General features: G+C 36.5%; 1 protein-coding gene across 4 annotated transcripts in view; it reads right to left on the bottom strand.

The window, feature by feature from the left end:
* Positions 1-796: 796 nt before the first annotated feature.
* MAP3K21 (mitogen-activated protein kinase kinase kinase 21) overlaps positions 797-26,482 on the bottom strand; it is a 41,856-nt gene continuing 16,170 nt past the window's right edge. For 2 of the 4 annotated variants that reach the window (XM_069010281.1, XM_069010285.1), the window contains exons 2-11: positions 23,684-23,864; positions 18,605-18,753; positions 17,693-17,868; positions 13,293-13,533; positions 11,321-11,443; positions 8,649-8,789; positions 7,970-8,120; positions 6,819-6,913; positions 4,571-5,356; positions 797-4,031 (exon numbers count right to left, since the gene is read on the bottom strand). In XM_069010281.1, the coding sequence (XP_068866382.1) occupies positions 3,610-4,031; positions 4,571-5,356; positions 6,819-6,913; positions 7,970-8,120; positions 8,649-8,789; positions 11,321-11,443; positions 13,293-13,533; positions 17,693-17,868; positions 18,605-18,753; positions 23,684-23,864 (2,465 nt within the window). In that variant the 3' untranslated portion in view covers positions 797-3,609. The remainder of the gene's footprint in view (positions 4,032-4,570; positions 5,357-6,818; positions 6,914-7,969; positions 8,121-8,648; positions 8,790-11,320; positions 11,444-13,292; positions 13,534-17,692; positions 17,869-18,604; positions 18,754-23,683; positions 23,865-26,482) is intronic. The other 2 variants (XM_069010282.1, XM_069010283.1) reach the window with 2 other exon arrangements.

The raw sequence follows: 26,482 nt of genomic DNA, 5'->3' as shown, positions 1-26,482 counted from the left end.
CTGCCCTGCAGCTTGGCTTACAATCTGGGCTCCATACTGACACACACAGGCCACACAAATATTTGTCATGCAGCCAGTCACACTACAAGCTGAGTGTAGGCATGTCTTTATAAGATTGGGCTTGCAACCTTATAAATTCTATACATAATTCAACATAATTCTATTTGAATTTCACTGTACCTTGCCTGTTGTCACTGTGCAAATGGATACTTTCTCTTCCTAACTGAAAAATGGGCTAAATGCACTCATGACAATCAAGGAAGAGGAAAGCTCACAAAAGGTGTTAAAAATATTATAAGGAAAATACTGGCTTCATTTGCCTAAAAAACCCCACAAAACAAAACAAAACAAAACAATAAAAAAAACCCCCAAAGTACCAAATCCCCCAAAGAACCAATGGACCCTCCCAACAAAAACCCCACAACAGAAGGATGTTGTTATTACTTACCTGTATTCTTGATGCTGAATCAGATACTGAGTTTATTTATATCCACTGCTCTAGCTCCTCTAAGGTACCCAGCCAACATCGTAAAAAGCATTGGAAGAATATTATGGTCACATGAAAGAAAAAAACAAGCTTATGCCATATGTTTCTGCCCACATCAAGTGCAAGATACTACAGGAATGTTCATGTTACTGTACTGGATTATTATCTTAGAGTAACAATTACATCATAATCTTCTGAGAGCAAGCTGGCCATAGTCTATAGCTCCTGGTTATTCACCAGAGAACTCCTTTGTTTGTGTTAAGAAATCATTCAAATATATTTTTCAAGAAAATTCAGGTCACTTTGCAATACAGTAGCTACAAAACATTTATTTTTTTAAATAAAAACATTTAAATCATCAGGTTTTGTAAAACAGCATATCAAGTGTTTATCTTAGTCTTTGTAGTGTAAGCACCTTCAGTTTTATGCTAAAACAATCAACATAAATTATTATTTGGTCAGGCTATCAACCTACATTGAAATAAATATCCTTTTAACCAAGACAGGTCACTTAATGCACACCAGATTTCCGTATCTTTACGGAAAATTTCTCTGGTGCTAAGAGAACTACAGACTGAAACCATGATTGAAATAATTTTTTTTTCTTTTTAATTACAGTGAAGACTGGCCTATAATTTTAAACTATAAAAACAATTATAAAGCACTACAGAGTACAGCTTAAAAAAAACCTGCATCACATCAGAGAAATATTTGAGATGGCTTACCTAAACTGTCTCAGAATAAGAGGTGGAATACAAACTCCTAAATTACTTAGAATGCACAGGGCTGGCCATATCATACGTCCCAATCTTACGGGAAATTATCAGTTGAACAGGAATAGAAATCTTGGTTTAATTGCAAGAGAGATAAGCAACTAATAAGTAAAACCAACATAGCTCAAAGAGCTTTTTATGCTGATACTACTGATTAAAAAACATAGGGTGCAAAAAATTCAACACTTGAAATTTTATAAACCTTAAGAATACAGGACAGAACTTTACAGAAGTTTACAAGTCAAAATACTTCAGCACCTGAGATTTTCCTGTAGAAAGCCAAACAGAGATACTTTCTTCAGAAACATGTAATACAATCAGCTCCTTTTCTCTCAGTATTACACAGGAATAATGGATCAAGAGTGAGTTGAAATATACATAATGCTCCAAAATTCTAGTTAAGCCTTGAGGGTAAATGTGCTATCAACCTACACTTAAAATTTGATTCATGACTTTATTTTATGAAAACATTTAGTATTAAAACTGGAATAGATAATCTATTAAAGTGTTCTGATGAAATGAAAGTTTAAACAAAAGACAAAGAACAGTATGCGACGAATCATGTTGACAAGAAACTAAGAATACTGCAACAGCAACAGGTTTGAAGAGAATATAATAATAATCTGCTATGCAAGCATTCAGATTTATAGACAACTAGAAGTTTTGTCTACTTTTGGCAAACTAATACTTTAAGGAAATTCTTTTCTATTTTTACTTTGAGAGCTGGGAAACTGCATTTTCTGTGTTCTGCTCTGTGTGATTAAGACTTCACAATTTCATTTGTATAATTGTATGCCATCTTCAAGGTGGACACTGTGGTGCATACCAGCCTCAGAATAGAAAATTCCTTTTTTAATCCCTTGGTTCTGAAGCTTTTAGCAACTGTGTGTTCTATTTGAACTCCCAGACGCCAGCGTAAAGGAGATGAAAACATTTAAACACAGGTCTTAATGAAACAGTATTCTGATGGGAACACAGTAGTTTTAGTCTAACATTATCTAATTTTATTTATGAAAACTATTTAAATGTCAAATGATCTGCAAAATTAAGACTTCAAATACTGGAAATGAGGGATGTTCCTTTAATTCTAAAACTGCTTTCATCAGGGGAAGTATACTGTAGATTCAGTTTTATTTAATCATTCACTCAGTGATACTGTAAAAAATTAAACTACCAGTGTTATCAAAGCTAAATGTTCCTCCCCCCACAATTAACTACTTGGAATTTTCTGGAAACTTTCTTTCACTGAAAACCAGTCAAGCACATCTGTTTCTGTCCTTTGATTCCTAAATACGAATAAGCAGGCACTCAGTAGTACCTTAGGAAGAAAAGCTACAGAGATTATACTGAAAGATTTAATATTAAATTACAGCAGTTTTAAAATTAAGTGCAATAAAATGCACCACTGGCTCACTTGTAACCAATTACCCTTAAAACCCACCAACTTTCTTCAATACAAGGTGCAGCAGAGTTCAAAAAAACAAGGTGTGCAAACCCCTCCACCACAAATGAAAAATTCAAACCCAAGAATATTGCTTTCAGTGCAAACACTGTAGTCTTCAAAAGGTTAAGAGTACAAATATTTACGTTCCAGTGTATCCTTACCTACAAGGAATGTTGTTTCACATTACAAAGTATGTCAAATACCTTCAGTCCAATCGCAATACTGAAGTTTACCCTCTCAAATCGATATGGTGGCTGAAACCGAAATGTTTATACAAGCAGTGTAACTTTCTGGAGAAACTAATGCACACAGTTGAAAGTTCTCACAATAACCAAGGGCAAAAGCTGCAAATTCAGCTGCTGGTTCTTAACCAATTTCAGTATCAAATGGCAGCAAGTAACCACCTTCTCAATGAGGAGTGAACAGAATCTCCTGTACCAGCACCTTAAAGCCCTTGTCCCTCTCCCTGAACCTACAGGCCACAGAGGCAAGCTGCAGACCACCACTTCCTAGGTGAAACACTTCCTAACAGAACACAACCTTGCTCTATATGTCATTCATTTTTCCAATGTGACAAAGTTAAATTTCTAGCAAAACCCTTCAAACCTAAAGAAAACTTCTGTGACACTGCAGAGGGAGGTGGGCATTTTATTTTAGTCATTCAAAATATAGTTGTGAAGTTCACCTAGAACACTATTTTGCAGCATTGTGCTTGTAAGAGTTACTAGCTGAGATTCCAAGGAACGTTTGAAAAAGGCACCTACTACACTTAATTAGCTGCCCATTTTAATAATTTTGGTACTATTTGTCACAGTACATCAGAAAACAGCAGCACAAAGTGTTAGACGGACAAGAATTTTATATTTGTTCCCCTTTATGAAGCAAACATTTTTAATGAAAGGCACTCATGACAGAAACTCTCTCTCCAGTTCATATATAGATGGCCGACAAGTTTTGCTCTTCATTCTGCATAAAGGCACAGTACAGTCTCTGTTCTGACCTTCCACATCAATATCAAGTAATGAGGGCATGTGGCAGTTAGTTCTTTCCTCAGTATCTGGCAAGAAGTTAACATCTGGAACTACATTGCCCTCTGAACATTTAGAGTCTTTAGAGTTTGGTTTAATAATACGTGGAATAATCTGCCATGCATCGATTTTACTTCTTAGAGAAGAAGGTCGAGGCCTCGAGATAGTATGGACAGAGTTTTGCTTTTCATTTGAAACACCGTGATTGCTTCTTTGTTGAAAAGATGGTGAGGGCAGAGTTCCAGAAACTGACAGGACCGGGAGTCTGGAGACATCATTGGTTGAAGCAACTCCATTAGCTAGGGGAAAGAAAACCCAAAAAAAAAAATGCAAATTTAAACTATGTGACTTCTTGAATTCTTTGCCATTTGTAAAACTGCCTTACCATAAACACTAGTGGCTTTTCTTCCACCAGAAGAATTAAGAGGTTTGTACATTGTGGGGAATCTCCTAAGACAAAGACCAGTGGTGCTCAAGTAATGTGTTTGCATCTATACTCACTGCTACGAGCGATCACAATTTATTTTTTATTGCTACAGAAGAGATGTAGAGAGAAAGCACTAACCCCCCAATAACTGGGTGAATACTAATACTCAAATAAAGCCCCATGAACTTCTCCAGTTATTATGAGGAATTGCACATGCATAGAGTACCACAAACAATATTACATTTAAGCAACCCCAAAATATCAGTATTGAAATTTAGAACTTCTTTTCAAAAACTCATTGATCATGAGCTTATCCATTTAAATGTAAACCAGATTTAAAGACGTTGTTTTGAGCTTAAATTTTTATCAGCAGCTTAACCTAGAGATTCATGGAAGTTCTTAATTACCCACCTGTGGTCTGAAAATGGTTCCCATCTGATAAGGTTCGCCTGTGACCCAACATACTTAACTTTGTGGAGGAATCTTTTGGCACTTTTTGAGACTCTTGTTTCAGACCAAGGCTAAAAGGCTGATTTTTCAATCGTGTCGAAATTGTGTCAGGAGCCAGCTGTATCGTCTGTCCTCTCTTACTTTCAGAAGTTTGAGATGAAAAGTTGTCAGTGGAACTACATCGACCACAATCACCAAGCATAGTGCTTACAAAAGCATCTTCACTGTCAGGTTGAAGTAGGCATTTTGTGGAAATGGAGGGCATAGAGAGAAGATTCACAGTATCTGCAGTTGGACTTAGGGATGGAGTACTTGTTTCCTCTTTCTTGGACTGCAGTCGTGTAGGGCTGGCACTCCTGCGGAATTTTGAAGCACGCTGAAATATTCCATCACGCTTCTTCTTCTCATCTTTAGGCAAGAGCTCATCTGGACCCTGTGATTTGTTCAGCTCTCTGATATCTAAGCCCAGGGCAACAGATGCAAGGAGGACAGCACACCCATACAGCACTGAATCAGTCTTCTTTTTGTGCAGCGTCCTGCTCAGACTGTTTGTAGGTGTCATTTGAGGAGTACTGTTGGTAGAACTAGCAGAGGTTCCTTCTTCAAAGCTCTCGTGTTCTACTGTATTCTCTCCCTGATCATCTTTCCAAAGAGGTAGATTAATATAGGCCTGATTGGGCAACTTAATTGGCTTTGGTCTTTTACTGTCCAAACCTTCAGAGAGAAGTTTCTTATCAGTACATGCACCTGTAAAACAACACAGTATCCTTTAAGACTGCAATTCAACTGTTTAGCATGTCTGCATATGTACATCATCATTTCCTTTAAAATGCACAAGTACTAACTTTGAAGGACACTACAATCCATTCAGATGCCGTCAGAAGCTCAGACTCACATTCTGAGTTTCAGAAACACATCCTACGCCTAAACCTCTTGGTGTTTGCAACACTTTGATAGTGCTTTTTAAAAAGCACAGAAAATATTTCTGTGTATGGATTACAGAGAAGTAAATTACTATATACAAACTACTAGATAAAATCTGGAATATACTCTTTGCAATGCTTTCAATTAAGCCGAGTTCCAAAATTCAGTCAGCTACTAGAAATTTTTCCAATTAATTCATTAGGTCATGGTGGTCTGGAGTAAAAAGTAAATTTGACATCTTACACCAAATGACAAATAAAAAGGAGGCATTATTTGACTTACATGTGTTACTCTACTATAAACTACTGAATGCTAGAGAATAAACACAGAAGTATTTGAAATTCAAATATGTTAAATTTGTATGCAGGGTTTTAGTAGTAAGCTAATAAATCTACAAAATTACTATTTGTGAAGCCTTGATCTATACCCCTACCAGTATACATGAAGATTAAAATGCCTTTTTCCAGCAGTGTCCAAGCAGCTTACTATTTCCTCTTCCAGATGGCATAAATCTAGCTGCTGCTACAGACACCAGGTTATATCACAGGCTTTTTTCCTGACACTGGTAACTTAATTTTCTCAGATAAAAGAATCCATAGTATAGAAAAAGAGTGTGCAAACTTTAAAATTATTATGAATATTTTATAGTCACAGCCCATTATAGTAATGGGCATAAAAAGCAACACGGAGCTATTACCTGAACCTAAGGGGAACAAGTATGTTTTACCTTGTGATTTTACCTGTAAATAGCAACATGTTGTCTAAAACACTACAAGACTTGAAATCTAAGGTTTTTTTCTTGAAAATTTAGATAATAGGTCTCATTCAAAAAAAACAGGGAATTAATATCTGGGGAATATATCAGGGCTTACAGGTTTTTAAAAAACTATGCATTTTTTGAACTACTATGCATTTTTTCAACAACTATGCAGATCCCACAACAATGATATCAATGATTATTTAAATGTCAAGACAATTACTGATTTAGGTTCTTTTTAAAAGAAACAAAAAAGTGGTGACTGCAGATCTCATATACAGAGCAGCCTGCAACTCAAAAACATGGAAAAAATCTCTATATGGTTCTGCTCACAGACCATGTATATTTCTTAGGTGCTAATGATGTAAATATAGGGTTCTTTTGCAGAGGAAAATGGTTGGCAGCATGATTACTCCTATAATAAACTGCATAATCCTTGAAGGAATTCAAGCAATACAATTTCTAACACTGGAAGTAATCTTAATACTATTATATGGCTACTTTCACTTTTTCAACAATAGCTCTTACCTTGGTCCACAAATAGTGAAGCTAAGGGAACACCCTTCTGATTTTTCATTAAAACAGTTGACCAAGGGTTGCTGCCATCTGAAAGGGGTCTTACTCTGAAATAACAATAGTTATTTTGAGATTACAGATACCATGCTCACATAAACTTTGTGAGAAAATTACTTTCTTTTCAAACTATAAACCTGTAGTACATAACTTGAAAACCTTTCCAAAGGCAAAAAAAAGATGTAGTAGCATTGAAACATATGATTATAAATGCAAACATGCCTTAGTGTCAGGTATTCTTTTTACAATAAAAATTTCACATCTAAAAAGAAAGCCAGTGAAAAATGGGCCTTCGTTACCTATTGAACAACACAGGTTTGTGAAAACCTGGACAACAGTTTCATTGTGTCAAAGAAATTATGTGATATTGGAAGCTTATTAAACATAGTGACTTTAAAACAAACAAAAATAATATTAATAAAATATCAGTTTCAACTGATCATCTGGAACCAACTCCTGACACAGGTTAATGAGTGGATATCCCCACCAGGAAAAATCAAAAAAGGCACTATAAATACCTGTATATGCTGGAGAAATAAAGGAAAGAATTGCTTACTTTGGAAAAGCTGCTAATCTCTAGTTTTGAGCCATAGGAAAAAATAATCTGAAAGTGAAGCTGTCCAGCTGATTTTCATAACCCTTTCACCCTCTGTTTGTCAGCATAAATGATGTTGCTGGTGTGAACTGTGCCTCCCATATGCCAAAACAGTCAGTCTTACTTAATCATACTTGAAGTACCCAGTGGGGGCCATGCTTGCAATTCCTCAAAGCAATGTGAGGAAGGGCAAGAAAGACAGGCCATGAATGTCTGGTATGCATTGGCAGCTCAGCATCCCAGTATGCTATAAATCTCAAAAAAACAGAGATAAAGGGTAACAGAGTCAAAAAAGAGTCAATAAAACTTTAACATAAGTAGGTGTTTTATCCTCAAAGTCTAACTGGGAGAGCCACTTATTATTAATGTAATTTCTAAATTAATTAAAAGGTAGGAGTTTTTGCTGTAACTAGAGACAGCAGAACTTTTTTCACTCACTATCTATGCCAGTGATTCAGTTACACCAAGAATGCTTTAGTATTATAAAAAAACCAAAATGTAGTAGACATACTTGTCCTTACAATCTGCACGATCCTTTGTTTGAACTGAACTTGGTCCCCATGTACAACCTTTCTTTTTAAAATTTCTCTTCACATCTTCAAACTCTTCTTGGTGGTAAGTTGTGCTCCTTCCCCAAGTTCTGTTGCTTTCATCTGAAGTTACTAGAGATTGGATTTAAAAACAAAAAAGCCCACACACATAAATACTATTTCTAAAGGCAAAATATTTTGACAGAACAGAGTATCTTCTGCACTGCAAAACCATTTGGACACAATAACACACAGGAGTAGGAAAAAAATTGAGTTTTTTTTTTTCTTTTACAAAAACCACCATGCAAACTTCACTGATCCAAAAAGATGAGCAAGAAAGAAAAGTAATTTATGAGCTGACAAGAGACCCAGATTAAAGATAAAGCAGCAAAGCAATCATATTTTCCATGCTTCCTTTAACTGTGAACCTTATATTTAGGTAATTCAGACAAGTGAGTTAGACTGAGCACTTAAATTCAATGAAGAAAACATATTCTGTGGACAACTGGTATCAAATGAAACAGAATAATCCAATTGTGACCATGATTAACATTTTCTTTCTCACTACACCAAAACAAATTATATACTTTTAAGCATCTAGTCTCCATTAAATGCTTAGTCTGTCACTGTCTCAGCTGATAAATTAAACAGAACCAGCACCTTGGAAACATAATGAAATCTTGCCTTTTTTCACAACCCCACTGGGAAGTTCATATTCACTTGTGATATCTACATCTTGCTGGTACACATATACACTGTTTCTTCGGCCATTAGCTGTGTGTGTATCTGTTTTTGGAATCACTGAGGAAAAATTAAGAGAATGTAGTAGAGATCTTAGTCAAATTGATTTCAGAAACAGAACTGTTTCCCTCATATTTTTGTCTTTAGGTCCTAAATGCTGGATCTATAAAGGCATTAAGCATCTTCTGATGATGGGTTTTTACGGTAGAGTTTAAAGGATCCTCTTTATAGGACCCAACCTGGGAAGGCAGATTTTCACATGCCACTGACTAACTGAAGCATTATCTTGGTATCGTGATGGCATTCTTACAGACATGATGGAGAGATCTAGGAGCAAAGCAATGCAGCCAGTTATAACAGCATGATAAATGAGGAGGCATTTACATGTCCATGGTTGGGCTGTTCCTTCACTGTCCAGATTCCCCTCCTTCCTCACTGTCCACCTTCTCGCCAGCACAGCTCACCCTGTAGCACAGCACTACACTTGCCTACCTTACACTCCCATTTTCAACCACATTCCTATGGAGTATGTACCTTAGTGGTTTTCCTCCTCCCTCCAAGACACCTTTCAAAATCAGCAGAATTTGCTTTAATAAGAAATTAACTAAATTTTTCTTTTAACTCAATGTTTAGATTTGAAAACTGGAGTTGCTCATGACAAAGTAAAGCAGCCAAGTAAGCAGTTGTTATATATGCCTGTTCAAATCACCTGTATTTGAGCAAGTCGTCTTGAAACAAAGACACTTTGAAGTTAAATCAAGATAAAACATTATTGTGGGAAAGGGAATTTATTTTGCACAGGTGCAGATGGGTGTGGAAGCTAAATTGTTTCAGCTAGATAATCCTGAGATATCTGATAAGCTTTTATCCAAAAACCTAAGGATCCAAACTCAGAAGCAGAAATGTACTTCTTTTAAACAACAGCCTTTATGTTGTCCTGCATGTTTAAGTCCTATGAATACACATCCCTGTTCAAAAAAAAAAAAAATCCCCAGTGAATCCCCAGTGGCACTTAGCACACATGCAAGGAGTGGCACTGCTATAGCTTACACAAGGCTATGCAATTAAAAAAACAAACAGAAAACTCAAGCTTTCAGAACCATGCCAATACCTGACATTTGCTTCATTTCCAAGCATTTCCTTGCAGAGCAAGAAGAATCAAAGATAAAATGAGATAATTTATATGTAATTATGACATTTTACTAAGAAAAGCCTTTCTTTACCTTTCTACAAAAAGCAAAGCAAAGCAAGCAACCAGAAAAACCCACCCCAGTTTGAGGACAGGAAACTATCGGCAACACAGATACTCTGTCAGCTAACATCTGAAAAAAAAAATCCACTTAATTTTCCTTCCATCTCAAATTTTCATTAAGAAAAGCAAGACAGGGTTTGTCCACCTCTCTCCTTTATCCACAATGCATGGGTAGTAATGGTCTTTGCCCATTACCAACTGTATCAACTGCAGCTCAAACACATACTGAAGTGCCAAAGAAGACATCACCTCTCCCCTTTAGACATTAACAATGAAAAGGATTTCATAAGGCAGAGGTGATCCAAAGAGATGAGGGATCTGATTTCTATCCAAACTCTAAACAAAGTTCCAGGCTGTTTTAAAAATCAACCAATCTTTAGACTATCTACAGTATGGAAGAAAATCCTCATGCATTCTAATTTCCCCTTCTCATTTATAGCTGACAAAGCCAGATTCTGAAGTAATCTCCCTCACAGGTGACTATGCTTGCAAGAGAAGATAGCCAACATCCATAAGCAATCAGCTGGAACAGGTTCCACTGATTTCATAAAGAGAGAGACGCTTAAGGCATTCCTCTCTGAATATGGATAATTAGACAATCTACTTTGCACAATACATCAGACAATACAAATGCAATCAGTGAATCCCGTAGGAACTGTTTTGTCTGAGTATAGGTCATCCCCAAATATAAATGCATGCTTCTCTGTAGTAACACAATCATATTCCTGGTACATCCACTATGTGAGCATGAACATACCTTCCTTTCTGTCACCAGTATACATAATGATATAGACATACAAATGTACCCACAATTTTATTTTTGTTTCTTTTTCCTGTCTTCAGAAAACCTAAAGCAAGATTTCTTCTGATTTACACCTGCTTAAAGCTTTATTCTCTTTTGACGTAAGAATGCTGGGTTACCGGCTCATCTCTGGTCTTTCCATCTTACAAGACTCCCTTACACTCTGAACCTTTCATTTCCCTTATCAACTCCAATACCTAATAAAAACTTATTTTCCATCTTACTTGGGCTCTAAATGTGATGCTTTGCCTTTTGTCATAAATTTTGATTTATCATTGTTTTATCCCAGTCAGTTTAAAATTTGGTTCCCAAAGTAAGAAGTAAAGATACCATTTAAAGGATTCACAATCATTTTGAATTACTGAAAATTATTTAGCATTTTAGTAAGATTATCCCCCCTTCCAAAGAAGTTGCAATTGTTAGAACCAATCAAGGGATGTGAAATCAGACAGAAGTCTGCCTGGAACCTTATACTACTACCAACCTTTCAGTAAGTATATGGAACACTCTCTATTAATCAAATGAGTGGAGACTTACATTGTATAGCTCGAAGACGAGGAATTATTGTGGGGCTACTTGATGGACTAGAGCTGTTACTGTTTAAACTCCTCCTCTTATCCAGATTGGGGGATGCCTGCACTGTTATTTTGTGCTGAAAGTCTGTAAGAGAGTAAAACAAATCAGCTTTAATGTTCTGAATAAAAAACTTCTCAGAAGAACATGCTGCTATACTACTCAGAGTTATAACAATGAATTAGACTTCATTATATGTAACTTATTTACACATGAAAGAGATATACATAATAAAAACATTGAAAAACTTTAAATGTAACAATTTGGCTTTTGAGTCCAACAGGAAGGATTTCACACCTTCATGTGACAAGAACATGAACAACAGCAACTAGGTCCAAGTGGACCTGAGACACATCCACATCACAAGTTGTTATTCAATCTTCTTGGTTGTCACAGGAGGGGCAAAAAAATACCGCTCAGTATTTAATCTCAAATGAATCAATACTCATGGCAATCAGATTTGCCTTATTTTTTTTAAACATGTAATTCATTTAAAAAAAGAATTAACAAAGGAAAGTCACATTTATTCAGAAAATCATGACAGCAAACTACAGAATCACAAATATTCATAGCAAAGTAGAAAAAAAAAAATGAACAACTAATATTGAAGAGGAAAAAATTCACGAAATTAAACGTAACAATATGCCCCTCTAATCCCCATCATCAATGCAATTATATTGTACACTATTCTTAGAATAGAGTTGTCTTAAGGACAAGATCATCTGGATATTCTTGATTAGAAGGAGCTAATTGCTACTCTGAATGAAAGTTTTTATTTTATCATTGCTTCAAGTTAAATATAAGCAGAACTGGAAACAAAGGACTAAATATTCAGTTGAAGCTTGCAATCCAGCATAAATCTAACTAAAACCCATAAATCTAACATGTTTGTCTGGGAGGCTGAAGGGTGGCTTTTATCTTAGTTGCTCTTATTTTTAAAGTAAGGAAAAATAAGCATATTTCAGTAGTGCTGAAATAGTACTCCAAATATTACTTCTCCCTTCATGTCTTTCCAGCTACCAGACAGCTACAATTTGGTCAGACTTGTGTTAACATAGCATCAAGTTCTTACTGCGTTTGCAATAAACTGACAGACTTGACCCAGAAGCCACTGAAAGGAAGCCCACCAACCCCAAGATGCTGGTACCACTAATGAAGGCTTTCCAACCATTGGTGAAACCTTGAGTTTGTGTAATGCTATCTTGGGGTAACATTAAAATGGCACCTCTAAACCAGCCCCTAAGAACTGAAAGACCCTCACTGCCTACAAACACGCCTCCTTTGCAAAAGGGGCATTTTAATGCATTCATGGGTAGAATAAAATGCTCTAACTTTCAAATTACAGCATATTTGTATTCTGAAATCATCTGCTGCTGCTATTAATAGGTGTTCTTACAAGAAATAAGGCACTGGAGATTGTAACTGCTGTGTTGTACTTGAGACTGCAATAAGTGTGCAGTTTGGACCTACTGCACCTGTACCCCCAGCCCTTTTGAAGCACTGTTTTTTTGCTTGGTATTTGAAAGTTTAGGGCAAACAGCACTAACATTTCATCATGTTAGAAAGTTCTGGCATGTACTAAAAAGGTACTTTTCTGTCTGTACAAAAACAATGATAACAAAAGTCTGAACTTTGGACCAGTATTAAATCATGTGGCTCTCATGCTAGTGACCTTTCCCTCCAAATGGGATGAACTTCTAGCTGAATCATTCCTCCAGATGAAATGAGGACTATTCCATGAGAATATGATATGTGAAAACTGTTTCTTTGTGGGGAAGGAGCTATACAATTATTACCAAACCCCTCTGTGCATTACAGTAGAAGAACCTGGCAACAAAATAAAATAGTAGCCAACACTGAAAACATGAACCATGGAACTGAAGAAGCTGGCATATTTAATCATCACATATACTGTGACTTTTAAAAAATTGCAGACCTGAAGGCAAACTAATTCTGTGTCCATCTTTAAGTTTTAACCGGCTTCTTTTAAACTTCCCCTTCCTCTTCTTTACATTGGGTTTCTCTTGGTTTAACTGGAATATCATGATATTCAGCTCACGCTCCAGCACGTCGATCTCACGTTCTGCCAACTGCTGCTCACGGCGCTTCAGTAATTCTTCTTGAGACTTTTGCTGAAGAGCTGCTCTTGTCAACTCCTCTTCTCGTGATCGAAGCTCCTGAAGACAAGATTCCCAAAAGTTAAACTAAGTAATAATGTGAAGGCAGTATTAAAGGACACATGAAGTGCACAGTAGGTTGTATTTCCTGATTTATTTTTATGATGCACTATATCCGTGCAACATGCACACACAATCTTCTGCCAGTCCTCCACTCTGAATAAACCAAGATTCTGTATTCAGAATCAAGCATTACACAGATTTCCTTTCAACCATTTAACTTGAGTCACTCTACTTAAAGCAGGTAAGCAGCAGCAATGGGGACAACACATGCAATCAAGGATTATCAGCTAACAGCCCAGCAGAAAATGTGCTTCAAGTATTTCACATGATGAGAAACTCTTGCACAGCAGGAGGGCTACTCTTGGATAGCTCCTACGCTTTATCATAAAGCCAATGACCTGACGAATACACAAATTATTGCCTTTATCTTAAATTCTCTAACCTTTCCTGTTTTTCAGCAATGTGTTAAGTAGCACTTTTCTATCTAGAAAAGCAATCAGTATTACACTGAATGTGGATTAGTGCAATAGGATAAACTAAGTCATAAGACAGCTGTTTCTTAATTAAAATCTAGCAGGTATCTGTAACATCAAACAGCTATCAACCACTGAATTACAGCATAGAGACTCCCCAGCACCACTCTCAGAAAAGTTGTTCTTCTTTTATTCTTTCTCGGTTTTGGAAAAGGAAAAACTTTAGTAAGGAAGCTAGTTAATTTTTCAGGGTAAATGAATACCCAAGGCTAAACAGCTGTAAACCTAGCATCTTAAAATTATCTTAATCTTCAGCTTCCAAAATCTGTTAAAATACATCTGAAATTTAAGACCTCCTTAATTTTAGACCTTCCTTCACAGTATGGGCCATATTACACAGGAAAAGAGTTACACAGAACACTTATAGTCTATATTGCTAATAATACTGTACTGAAAGTATAGGAAAAGGAGAACTAGATGTGACTCATACTGTGTATGTTTCTCATGACATATATTTTTCATATGATTCTGAAAATTCCACCTGGATTGAAATTGAAATTCAACTCAGAAAAACCATCATTTGAAATAAAGCTATGCTAAAAGTTCAGGATACCCAATAATTTTATTTCCATTTAAAATGAATTAATTTTGTCACTATACAATTTTATAATTGTGGTGTTGCTTGGTTTTGTTTGTCTTTGTTTCATTTTTATTTCAGAGCAGACTGCCTACTTCTGCTCACCAGTATCCAGCAAAGTTGTATGCCAGAAAAATTCCTTATTTCATACAGAGAAAGCAAAAAACTACTTCCTGAACTATATTACTTCAGTGTTTTCAAATGAGGGGATGTTCAAATGTTCTTGCTAAAAAGACTGTGGATGTCAAAAGACAGGTTGGCACTGAAGCAAACTGGTTCAGTGAGAAGTGTCTGTTCTTCCGAAAGATACTTTTTGGGTTTTTTTACAGATATAGCACACATACACTGCTTATCATGGGTTTAAAATTTAATTGATATGACTGACAAATTTCATATGGTATACTAATTTTGAGTGTGCTTATTTCAACATAATATTGGAAACTTTTTTTTTTTTTTTAATTGACCCACTTAACATACAGTGTTTCGCTAAAGGCAATTCTGCCTCTTGGAAATTCAAAGAACCTGTCTTCATGCCAGCAAGTAAGGCTTTGGATTGTGTCCTTCTGTTTGCTTTGGTTCTGCTTTTATAAAGATATTTAATAACTTAATTTAGAGACTCTTGCAAATTCTCACTTTCTTCCTCCTCCTGTCCACTCAAAACAGGACAACCTAAGACAAGGGTTGAAAGCAGAAACTACATGAATTCAGACTTAGAAAAAAAGATACTTTAGAGTTTAAATAGAAAAGGTCTTTACTACTGGATTAGTACAGTAACAAAGGTACGTTAGGAGACACTGTTGATTTTCTCTCTTTCACAGCTCTCAAATCCAGGTTCTATAAAGTTCAGCAACCAGGCAAAAACTGAGGGCCTGTACTGAAATAGTAGACAGCCTAGAAGAATTAAAAGTGTTTCCTCAATGAGAGATTAAGTATTTACTCTTTTCCAAATAAACTAATTAAAACCAGACTTACTGCAATTAGTTATGCAATGTTTCCACACTGCTCTGCAATTAAAACACCCATTGTAAGGAAGCTTGGAAAGAATTCTATATTTAAGTTGCTCAAGAACATTTGTCAAAGTAAGATTGTGATCTTCTCTTCGAGTAGGCGTCACCACCACTCATTTGCAGTAGGCCCTTGAGGAAATTCCTCCAGCTACAGAAGTTCCACTTTTACAGCAGGAATGAGACTCCATGCAGAGGATTTTTGTATTATTATTATTATTATTATATAAATACTTTATAGACAATACTTTCTCTCTAGTAGCTGACAGCAAAATTGATAATGTGCCAAATTAAAAAACCTCGTACATACGAAAACCTTGTCTAAGTCAAAGTCATATGTTTTCAATCTTCAAGAAGTATACCTCATTAGGGTAGATGCTTCTGGAGATGCACTTACTCTGGCATATAAAAAGTAAATTTCATTTTATCTTTTCCCCTGCCTGAGTTTAACTCACTTTTGCACCAAAAATATGACTCTTCTCACAAACCTTTTCACCTGCTTATTTAATCCTAAACTTGATTTAGTCAGATTCTTCTTGGATTGGAAATCTCATTCTAGACTAATGCCTCCAGAAAAACAAATATAAACAAAAAACCTGAACAGGAAGGCCTCTAATAATTGCTCCCAGAGTAAAAAGAGGAAAATGGTTGATTGAGCAGTTGCTGGAGGGGCCAAAAACAGAGTTACGTTCTATGGCAGGTTGAGGCAAGTGAACACAGTAGCTGGTGACCCCACGGCAAGTAAAAAAAGGAAGCCTCTACTCTCTGTAGAGGGATTGTAACTCAACTGCAAAGGAAGAGATCTGACAGCTACTGAGGCACACAGTTCAGCTCTAGCACACTGTATGCCTACTGCAGGCAGAGCAGACCACAAACTTATCCAGTTCTGTGAACCAAATTGGAAGAGGGAAATGCAGAGGGTAGAAGAAACAGTAGATAGGAAGTATGTAATAACACTGCAATCATATGGGTGATCAGTAAATTCTAATACCACTATGCTGATATTACAGTACATATGTAACATCACACCCAACATCAGCCAAAAATCCACATACTGCCATTTGTGACGTTTGATGAAGAGTTAAGTGAAGGACAAAGGCTACAAACAGTGACTTGCAAGACAAGAGCTTAGTTCTTGCTTCTGTCAAAGTTAGAGACTACATCTGCTATAAATTTTCTTCACAAGTCACTGCACCTCAGTGATTGTCTTCCTTGTCTACTATCACTTCATGAAAACTAACAGCAAATATATACTAGGCAATAACTATACTGCAAGAAACATCCACAAAGAAGGAATCTATTTCTTCCAGAAGCATTTCTAACAGGGACTTGAGCATACCTGGCCTATTCCAACTGTTATCACGTTGTCTAAAGGAAAATAAAAAACTCTAGGTGATTAAAACCAAGTTGAAGTAAGTATAAGAGAAGACAAAGAGAATTGACAATGAGTACTCACTTAGTATAAACATATTGTGACATGAGAAAGAGGATCAGTGACAAATCTGAGTAATAAACAAAAGAAATTGGATTTGCTGATTCATGTGTATGAGTTTGACCCTATTAATATCTGGCAGGAATATGTCCCAAACTGAAACACTGAAAGGCATCCATATGATCAATCTATTCAGCAAGAAGAGAGATAAAAGCACTGCTCCATTTTTGGAAAAGAAGCCATGTGATACAGTCACATAACAGGATGAAAGGCTTTTCATTCTCACAGCTGAGGAGAATGTTCAACAGCAGCTGAAAATTTGTAGTCAAAGATTAGCTAAGGGATAAATTCAATTTAAGGGATACATACAAACATACAAGAAAAAAATATCGTATTTTAAAAAAGAGCCTAGAATCCCACATTTACAGATCTACAGCCTGTTTTCTTTGGGGAGACAGATGTGGACATCTTTCTTTTTCAACTGTCTGTATATTTGCATGAGTACATTGGTAAGTAACAATCCAAAAGTTCAAAACTGCTATCTCCCATAAATATACATAGACATACATTCCCTTCCTTCACTGCCATGCAATTGGAAAGATCAACTTACTTTTTCCTTGGTCCTCAATTCATTAAATATCTGCTGAATTTCCAATTTCCAGTCATCTTGCATGGAGTGGAAAGACTCTTGAGGCATTTCAGTCATAACTGCCCCTTCAATGGCAGTAAGCTGTTCAAGAATTAAGGCAAACGATGGTCGGATATGAGGGTCCTGCTCCCAGCATTCTAGAATTTATCAAAATCCTGTCAGTTTTTAACAGCACATAGAACTTACTGAAGAACTTTGTGAATTTCAAGTTACTTTGCTACTGCATTTCAAGTCCTAATGTGTTCCCTTTACCTGCAAGACTTCCCCAGTCTCGTCTCAATTTACAGAGGTGACATCTACTTACTTGTACTCAGGGGATTGCTTTTGTATTAATAATAAATTCTTTTTCATGTCTATCTTTAGCATCTGAAAGAGTAAAACTAGCAATATTGTACAGAAGAGATACATATAAAAGCTAGAAAAATTCATTAAACACAAGGAAATAGCCATTAGCAAGCAATGTTTATTTCTCACTAAACTATTTCCAAAACATTTTTTACACTCAGGAAGAAACAATGAAGAAAAATGGCATTTGCAATTCTTCCCCTCGGGATTTTAATCTTACTTTGTACTAAACTGTAGTATAATCCCATAATTTAGGAAAATTAATGCAATTTCAATGTAAAACAAAATCTGTGAGATCAGAGCAAAAACTGTCCTGTTGCTACTGAAAAACTTAAATGCCAGATCGTAACACTGTTTGCCCCAGAAACGCACCCAACTCTCTGCAACACCAGACTGCTGTGTAAAGAAAAACAAAATACTTGCTACACAGCACACTATCAAATGAGGTATTTATTTGGCAACCCCATGACTATCTCATACCCCCAAAACATAACTATTTAAATACATAGGAAGAAACAACATGGATACCTTTCATTAGTTTTGCAAATGGTTCAGGGCAGGTGGATGGAATGGGCAAAGTAAGCTTATTGACAGCTACTCCGTAAGCCACAGCGAGGCCATCAATGCCACGGTAAGGAACTTCTCCTGTAAGCAGTTCCCACAGCAACACTCCATAACTACAAAAGGTAATTTTTTTAAATAGTTATTTTCTGAGAAAGAAACAAGAACACAAGAAACACAAGGACAAACAAGTATCTGTCCAACCATGTACTGAAATTCATGAGGATTTCCCAGTCAAAGGTGAATGCCCCTAAGTCAGCTCTACTTTTGTAGTTGTGCACCTTGGATGTGACTTTAAGACTGGCTCGCACTCCTACTCAAAATGTAAGCCTGAAGCCAATTCTATAGAAATGCTAGCTTCACATAAATCTGACTTACAATAGGAAGTCTGAATGACAGGAAAACAAGCAACCTTCTCCCCACCAAAAAACAAACAAACAATAAAAAGTAATTCTCAGCAGAGCAATCAGGCCATTCCCCTTTCCAAATATTTCACAACAATTTACCTAGATTGACATATTTTTCTTTTTTTTTTTTAAATAATAGCAATAAAAATTACAGAAAACTCTCATCTTTATCTGGATGTTTGCATTTCTAATCCCCTCATTTATATATAAACTTGTCACTTCACTTCCCACTGAAGATGCAACAAGACTGAGAAATTATTTCATGCACACACAACTAATTTCTCCATACTAGAAAAAATGCCCCCACAAAATCCAAACAGAACAACATTGTTTCCAGTGAAAGGTGGTGGCATGAAGAGATCTTTTCTCAGTGTCGGGTACAGAAATCAAGAATCACAGGAATTCCTATTGCAGTAACAATAACCATAAGAATTTCTGCAATGCTCTCCACTCAAAGAAGAGCTGGGTGTTGCTTTTACCTTCTTTGGGTCTGTATGCCCAAGGCTTGGCTTGTTTAAATGACTCAAGCCCCTACAAAGGGCTGGGACAGCATGCTGGCTGCTGTGGCTCTAGAGCTCCTGTTCTACCACCACTGAAATGGACAGCTTTCACAGTCATTACTGTGGAATTGGGAATTACTCATTTCACAACGTTAGCCTAAAGTGGACTTTATGACTGGATTTGGTTTTTTGCTCCTCCCCTCATCTCCACACCCCTTCTCTTCCTGCCAGGGAACCACTTGCACCTGTAGAACAAGGATACAAAGGACAACCTATTGCTGCTTTTGTATAGTACAGTGAGCAAGCAAAACAAAAATAGAATACGAACTATTGCTCTTGCCACTTCTCTCCAAGAGTGCAAAGAAACCACCTGCAAGTTTTGCAGGGCTAGACTGAACTCTCCAACATGAGAAGAAAAGCATTCTGCACTGGGGAACTGAGGGCTATGCACCCCTTAGGACTAGAAATGAAACCTCAAGTGGAGCAGATGGGACAGGGAGAAGAACACACAGCAGTTAAGGTTTTCTATCACTGTCTGCTTAATGAAAAAAAAAGTCAGCATTATACACCACCTTACAACATCACTTTAATAAAACAGCAAACTACACAATATCAGCACAAATATCAGCAGTGCTTTGTTATCTATGGCCTATTTGTCTGAGAATTTTTGCATCTCATAAAATCTTGAAAAACTAACGAATTTACAGTGCTAACACTTCATCAAAAGCTGAAGAAAACAGTCTGTACCTGCTGCCAAAAGAAAAAGGAATTTAAGAAGTCTTGAGCTTCTTAATAATTTCCTCCTGATTTTTCTGGTCTAATCTCTGCGCTTGATTGTATACTGAAATAAGGTTAAAATAATGAATTCCAATTTGTTTTAAAACAGAGGTATTCTGACCATAATGAATACAACACTTCCTACAGTACATACATATTTTATGCCCAAGGGAGGAATTCTCCTGAACTACAGCTCATCTCTGTCCTTGGAGAAAGCATAAAAAAAAAATCTCTCAGCAAGTACAGATTGTTCTAAACTCAAGTAATTCCCTTGCTTGGGCTATCCCATATGTATTTTAGCATGCACTCTGAAGTTAAGCAAAACATTAAATTTAACTAAAAAGAAGTCACCTTTTATAAAAAGTTGTGTCACACTATTAGCTTTAGTTGTATATACAATTCAAGCCTTTAATCTTAAAAAGTCCTCAACAGTGCCAAGAGGATGGTTGTAAAGTTTTAAACAGACCAACACAGTAACAGCCTTTTAATGAAAGCAGTCTTAATATCAAGTATCGAGAGCCAGCACTATGGGGGAAAAGCTGCAAGGAGGAAGCCTAAAGACATTACGGTCTTGACACGCTGGAGTTTTTGGGAGGTACTAATCTGCCATTATCTAGGAAAACAACTACTTATTAACTCTCTCAACTACACAGCTACTTTGTGTATTAAATGTCACCAGCTCACATACAATTGTCTATGCATACAGCCCAACCTTGTAAGTAAGAGCTTGTTTTTTAAAGAGCAAAAGCCATGTCCCTTTCCATCTTCAGCAAAAATCCAAAGCCACAGGCATGTCCTTGAAATACACATTTTTAAACCACAAAAACTAATACACTCCCAAAAATATGTTAAGTGTTTTCATCATTAAAATTATCTTCCTTCAATCAAACGTGATTTAAGTCTATATATCTCACTCCAGTGAACACTTGCTGGTTTTATGTATTTTATGAGCTGAAAATCTGAAGGTAAAGTTCTCAGATTATTTTACTCTACAATCCATCTTCTAGAGCAGAGATTAATAAGCACTGCTACATGAATCACTTCAAATTTATACAAATGTGCCAGGCAAAAGCAACTGCTAATTCTGCTGTACAGTAAATGCTTCCTGGCTTTGCCAAGGGCTTGTACAACCAAGACACACATTACTGCAAAGACCACTGCTGAAGCACACCATCAGCACTTGGAAATCTGTGGGCATATTTGCACTTTCAGGCTCCACACAATACCAAGACTGACACACCAGTCAGAAATGTCTGATGATTGACGGAAGGGTAGGGTTGGAAGAGTAGAATTCTTGTTTGGGAATTTGGAAGCATATGCCAAAGGAAAACAAATACAGTAGTTAAAGCTCTGGTTTGGAAAGCAAAAGGATACACGTGCAGGGCCTGGAAAGCACTAGTTCTGCTATCTAGGATGACACCTGAGAACATACGGCCTGGAAGGCTCTGCATGAAAATACTCCCACAACATTTCCAAACACTGGCAGATTCTGGAAGACTAGCTGGAAGTGTGAGTTGCCTCAACTTGAGCAGCCTCAATTGCTCTTTTTTTTCCTACTAAGAGGTCTGCAGATTCCATTCAGAGCCTCAGCACTCAGTACGTGTAACTAAAGTTTAGAAATTTTCTGAAACATATCGTGTTCTTATCATAGAGAGACCCATATACTTAAATTGGTAACCTGAATGTTTTTTAAAACAAAAACCACTCCTGTAACCTGGGTATTCTTTATTTGCTTTTCTTTTAAAGAAAGAGTAAAGATAAGCAACAGAATAGATCAAGGTGCAGTGAGCAGAAAATGTTTAGAAGCTAAGAAGGTCTAAACTATACTGCAAACCACAGCCTTTCTACTTAAAAACCTCTCCTGTTAGACTTCCATCATTGAACTAAATACTTACATTTTTACAAGAGAGGCGTGCAGAAGAGAAGGCGAAGAAGAGAAATACTGTAGGTTCCAAAAATGTAAACTAATGTTGCAGCAGAATATAAAATAATTGCACCAAAGCATACCCCCTCAGATACCTAAAATCACAGCAACAAGACTGGACAGGACCTGTAATTAAGCATGGAATACAGCTGATTAGGGAAACGCCTACACCCAACCTCCATCCCGCAAAAGAAAAAAAAAATTAAGAAAAAAGTAAGAAGAATGGAAAAAAAAAAAAAAAAAAAAAAAAAGAATGAGGCCAAAGATGTTTCCCAACTGGGCATCAACTGAGGCTGATGCAAATAAGATTGGTTCCAGAGGCAAGACAAATGAGCGTCACAAAACAGCAGTGCAGATACAGAATCATCCCGAGAATACCAAAAGTATTACTTCATGCTGTAGAACATCATGCATCTAAGCAAAATAGGAACCTATTTAAGAATTTTAGAATACAGAACATGCATAAAGCAGCAGTAGAAAACAGAATAAAGTCCTCCCCTCCTTCCCCAAATAGCTATCTTGGATCCTTCTGAGAAAACATATCAAAAAGAAAGAAAATGCAGACTTTTCAAGGTGAGGCACAGCAGCTTTTAGAGTCTATTGTGCAATCACTGCTTTTCTGCACTCACAAAACGGAACTAAACTAAAACTAAAGTTTAAATTACCTTTCTACAGTACATGTATCCCACACTACACCACTCAAAAATAGCATCAGTAGTGAGAGCCATATTATTTATATTATCCACAATAACATCTTAAATGAGAAATTCACAAATTTAACACAGGGCGTTTCCCACCTTTAAAATTAGAGAGCAAGTTAAAACAATTTTGTGCTGAATACACTCTCCTTACTCCAGGGACTGGAAGGAAAAATCTCTATAAATGTAGAAGCTTAAACCTAGTATTAACTTTTACACACAATCACATTCCAGATTCCTAAAAACAGCACTAATTTAAGTTAACACTTGGCAAAGTTCTGATCTGCACCTTATTTTTATTTATCAGACATATAAGGTAATAATTGGTTGGTCCCATTTTTTAAGCAGATTGAGTGTTTTCAGATATCTAATATAAAACAAACCCACCAAAATGAGATCAATCATACATTAATGTATCAAGAGTATGCAGTTATTTATATTAAGAATCCAGATAAACAGTTGGGTATATTGACCAGCAAATATTTTAAAGGCTTCTCTTAATGAGAGCTTGCTTAAAAAAAAAACTTCTTTATTTTTCCTCTTCCTCCCCCAGTTTGTAAGTATGGATAATAAAAGGTGTAACAAGTGAAGTAGATACTAAAAAATGTGTTTGTTTCTTAGAAGAGCTAAACTGGCCATATGTTGAGGCAATAACCTAGCAAACCACCAAAAAAATAAAGTCTCTCAAAACCCTCAACACATCTCCACCAAACATGGTCTTCAGCAGGCAAACTTCTTACCTCCAAATATCACTTCCTTTAGAAAACATGGAGGACTTGATAACTTCTGGAGCCATCCACGCATAAGTTCCTGCTGCACTCATTTTGGTTGTTCTGTGCCACTCTCTAGCCAGACCAAAGTCTGTAATCTTCAGAGTTTTATTACAAATGTCATCATGTTCCATCTTCTCTAGTAACAAAACTGCAAAAGATTGAGTTTGTAAATTAAAGCAATGGCAATAAAAAAAATCCATTTCTGTCATTAATTACACATACAACTTGTACTGCACAGAAAATGGTAACACTTTTAGCGTTGTGAAAATATTATTGCAATTTTTATATGCGTGAAAATGGTTTTTTGATAATTTTAAGCTATTCCAAGCTATAAAACCAAGAAATACCTACAGTGTCGTGAGCTGTTTATGCAACTGTGGGAATACATATTAAACTAGCACAAGAAATACATTGGAGATGTAGATCACATAATTTAAAAAAGCCCAGAATCCTAATATCCTAGATGATGACAGGCTGTCACAAAATTACCCACTTTGCAACAAGATTCTGGAATAATAAAAACAGCAGCAGTAGTAAACCGAAACCAAATGTTAAGAATTCTTATAAAGGACTGATAAAACAAAGCAGGACACATTATGTCACTGTATAAAAGCCATTCTTAACATAGCACCCAATCCTGGGCCCATATCACCTCAGAAAGCGTGTAACCGAACTGAGACAGGTCTGGGGAAGGACACAAGCAGGGTGCTCAAAGCAACATAACCACAGCTATAAGGAATGGTTAACAGACAAGAAGCCTTCCCCTAGGAAAAGAAACCTTTGCAAACAAAAATCTATATAACAATGCCTCGTTAATGAAGAACACTATAGGTAATAATTGTTTAAAGTTTCTCACTACAAGAAATGGACTCCATTGGGTAAAATCAGCAGATGAGAATCAAACACGTGCCCGTTGTTCACACAACATATAGGTGAACTCTGGAATTCTTGGCATGGTATGTGAATATTATTATTTAACATAGATTTAAAAAGCTTCTACACAAATTCACAGAGGTCAACTTGATATAGGGAATTTATATCCAAAAAATTAGTTTATTTTCAGTAAAACCCTGGGCCACAAATCAGAACACAGTGGGGAAACTGTATAGCAGGGGAATTACTTTGCCTTGGGAGTTCCCAACTGGCAACAGGCCACTGGACTTGGATACAGTCCCTTTTATGTTATGCACACGAATGTTAAACAGTCGGTTATCCTTCTTTTGCTGTTGCATCCTACAGTGTCTGACTTGTTGACGAGACAACATTATCGGCAGAGTTGTAGTACCTCTTCAGGAAACAGTGCTACAAGAAGAGAACTGGGTTATTGTGTTAGAGCTTAACAAGGAGGGAGACAACAGATGGAAAGGAATCATTTCAACAGACTGTAATTTTAATTCCATATTCAGTTCCTCTGTCACTGTTTCTGAGAGCAACTGTTAGTTCTAACTTTCTGTTAAAATGATCTCCTGGGACAAAGACCAAAGATTAAATTATATGTAAGAATCATATACCTTTGTTTTCTACCTGTATGTAGTGCAAACATACTACAGGAAACCAATTAACAAAAAAGCAGACGAAGAATTACCCTCCCTTACAGAAGAAAAACCAATGACCTTGCACTTGCAATTGAAAGAAATAATTTTTACTGGTAGAGATTAACAACTCTTATAAATATTTCAGAAATTGCATCAAATCCAGATAAAAGGAAAAGAACCCACATTCCATCTTCAATAAGCTTCTTAACAGAGCAAAAGAAATTAGGCCAAAATGGTACAGACAAAGCAAGAGCTCACCAATGAGAACCACCAGAACAGGTTAAATTCATGCAACAGTTTTTATACTTTTATACTTGAATCAAAGACCTATTGTTTGCTATTCCATTTCAAACATGTTCAGCAGAATTCCTGACATTCCTTGTCAGTCAATGTGACCGAAACCAAAAACAGTCAGTCTTGCAATAGGTAATAACTGGCATGTGACCAAGTTTCATCCTACAAAAGGACAACATTTCTTAGTTCAAATTTCCCTTTCCGGCTGGTAGCCAGGCAAACAATACTGTGCACACATTACTTAGCAGCTGGGCAGTAAAAATGCTCAGCATAGCTGAGTAGCACTCTGTAAGAGCTTACCTTGGAGTAGCCTAGCAACCTTTACTATAGCATCCTTCAGCCTCTTCCATAGCTTCCTGGCCCTTGCTGTCTGCTAACCTGGGAGAAGTCATTTTACAATCACCAGTTCACCCTGTTTACTTGGCACTCCCCTTGTTTCTTTTTCAAACCCTTTAAATTGTCTTTTCTGGCTCCAATATATATGCAATGTTAAGCTGGGCAAGAGCCAGTTAAGCACTTTTGGGTTTACTTCAATATTTTTCAGACTTTTTATTTTCCACAAAGACTCAAGTTCATACTTATATTAGAGCTTTGCTCCTGGCAAGCACAGCCCGAAATACTTAGATATACAAAGACTATTTGAAAACAAAACCCACCAAAACCCACAGATTATATTAGGGATGCAGAAATGCAGGAAAATCCTATGTCCTTACTTATTTACATGTAAGTAGGACATAGGGTAAGGATATTTATATAACACCTTACTTATTTTTACATAAGCAAAACCAGATACTATGTTTCTGAATATGCAAAATCAAAGCAGATTAAGTTTGGGCCAAGAAAACTACTTTGCATCAAACTAATGTAAAACTTCTCATTGGATCATTACCCAAACATTCCATGCACTACAGCCAGAAATAAAACAAAGACCAAGCAG

The sequence above is a fragment of the Aphelocoma coerulescens genome, chromosome 3 (assembly GCF_041296385.1).
Source record: "Aphelocoma coerulescens isolate FSJ_1873_10779 chromosome 3, UR_Acoe_1.0, whole genome shotgun sequence".
In the NCBI taxonomy this organism is placed as follows: Eukaryota; Metazoa; Chordata; class Aves; order Passeriformes; family Corvidae; genus Aphelocoma; species Aphelocoma coerulescens.
Note: the sequence above shows the minus strand (reverse complement) of the source record. Positions and strands in the feature narration are given on the sequence as shown.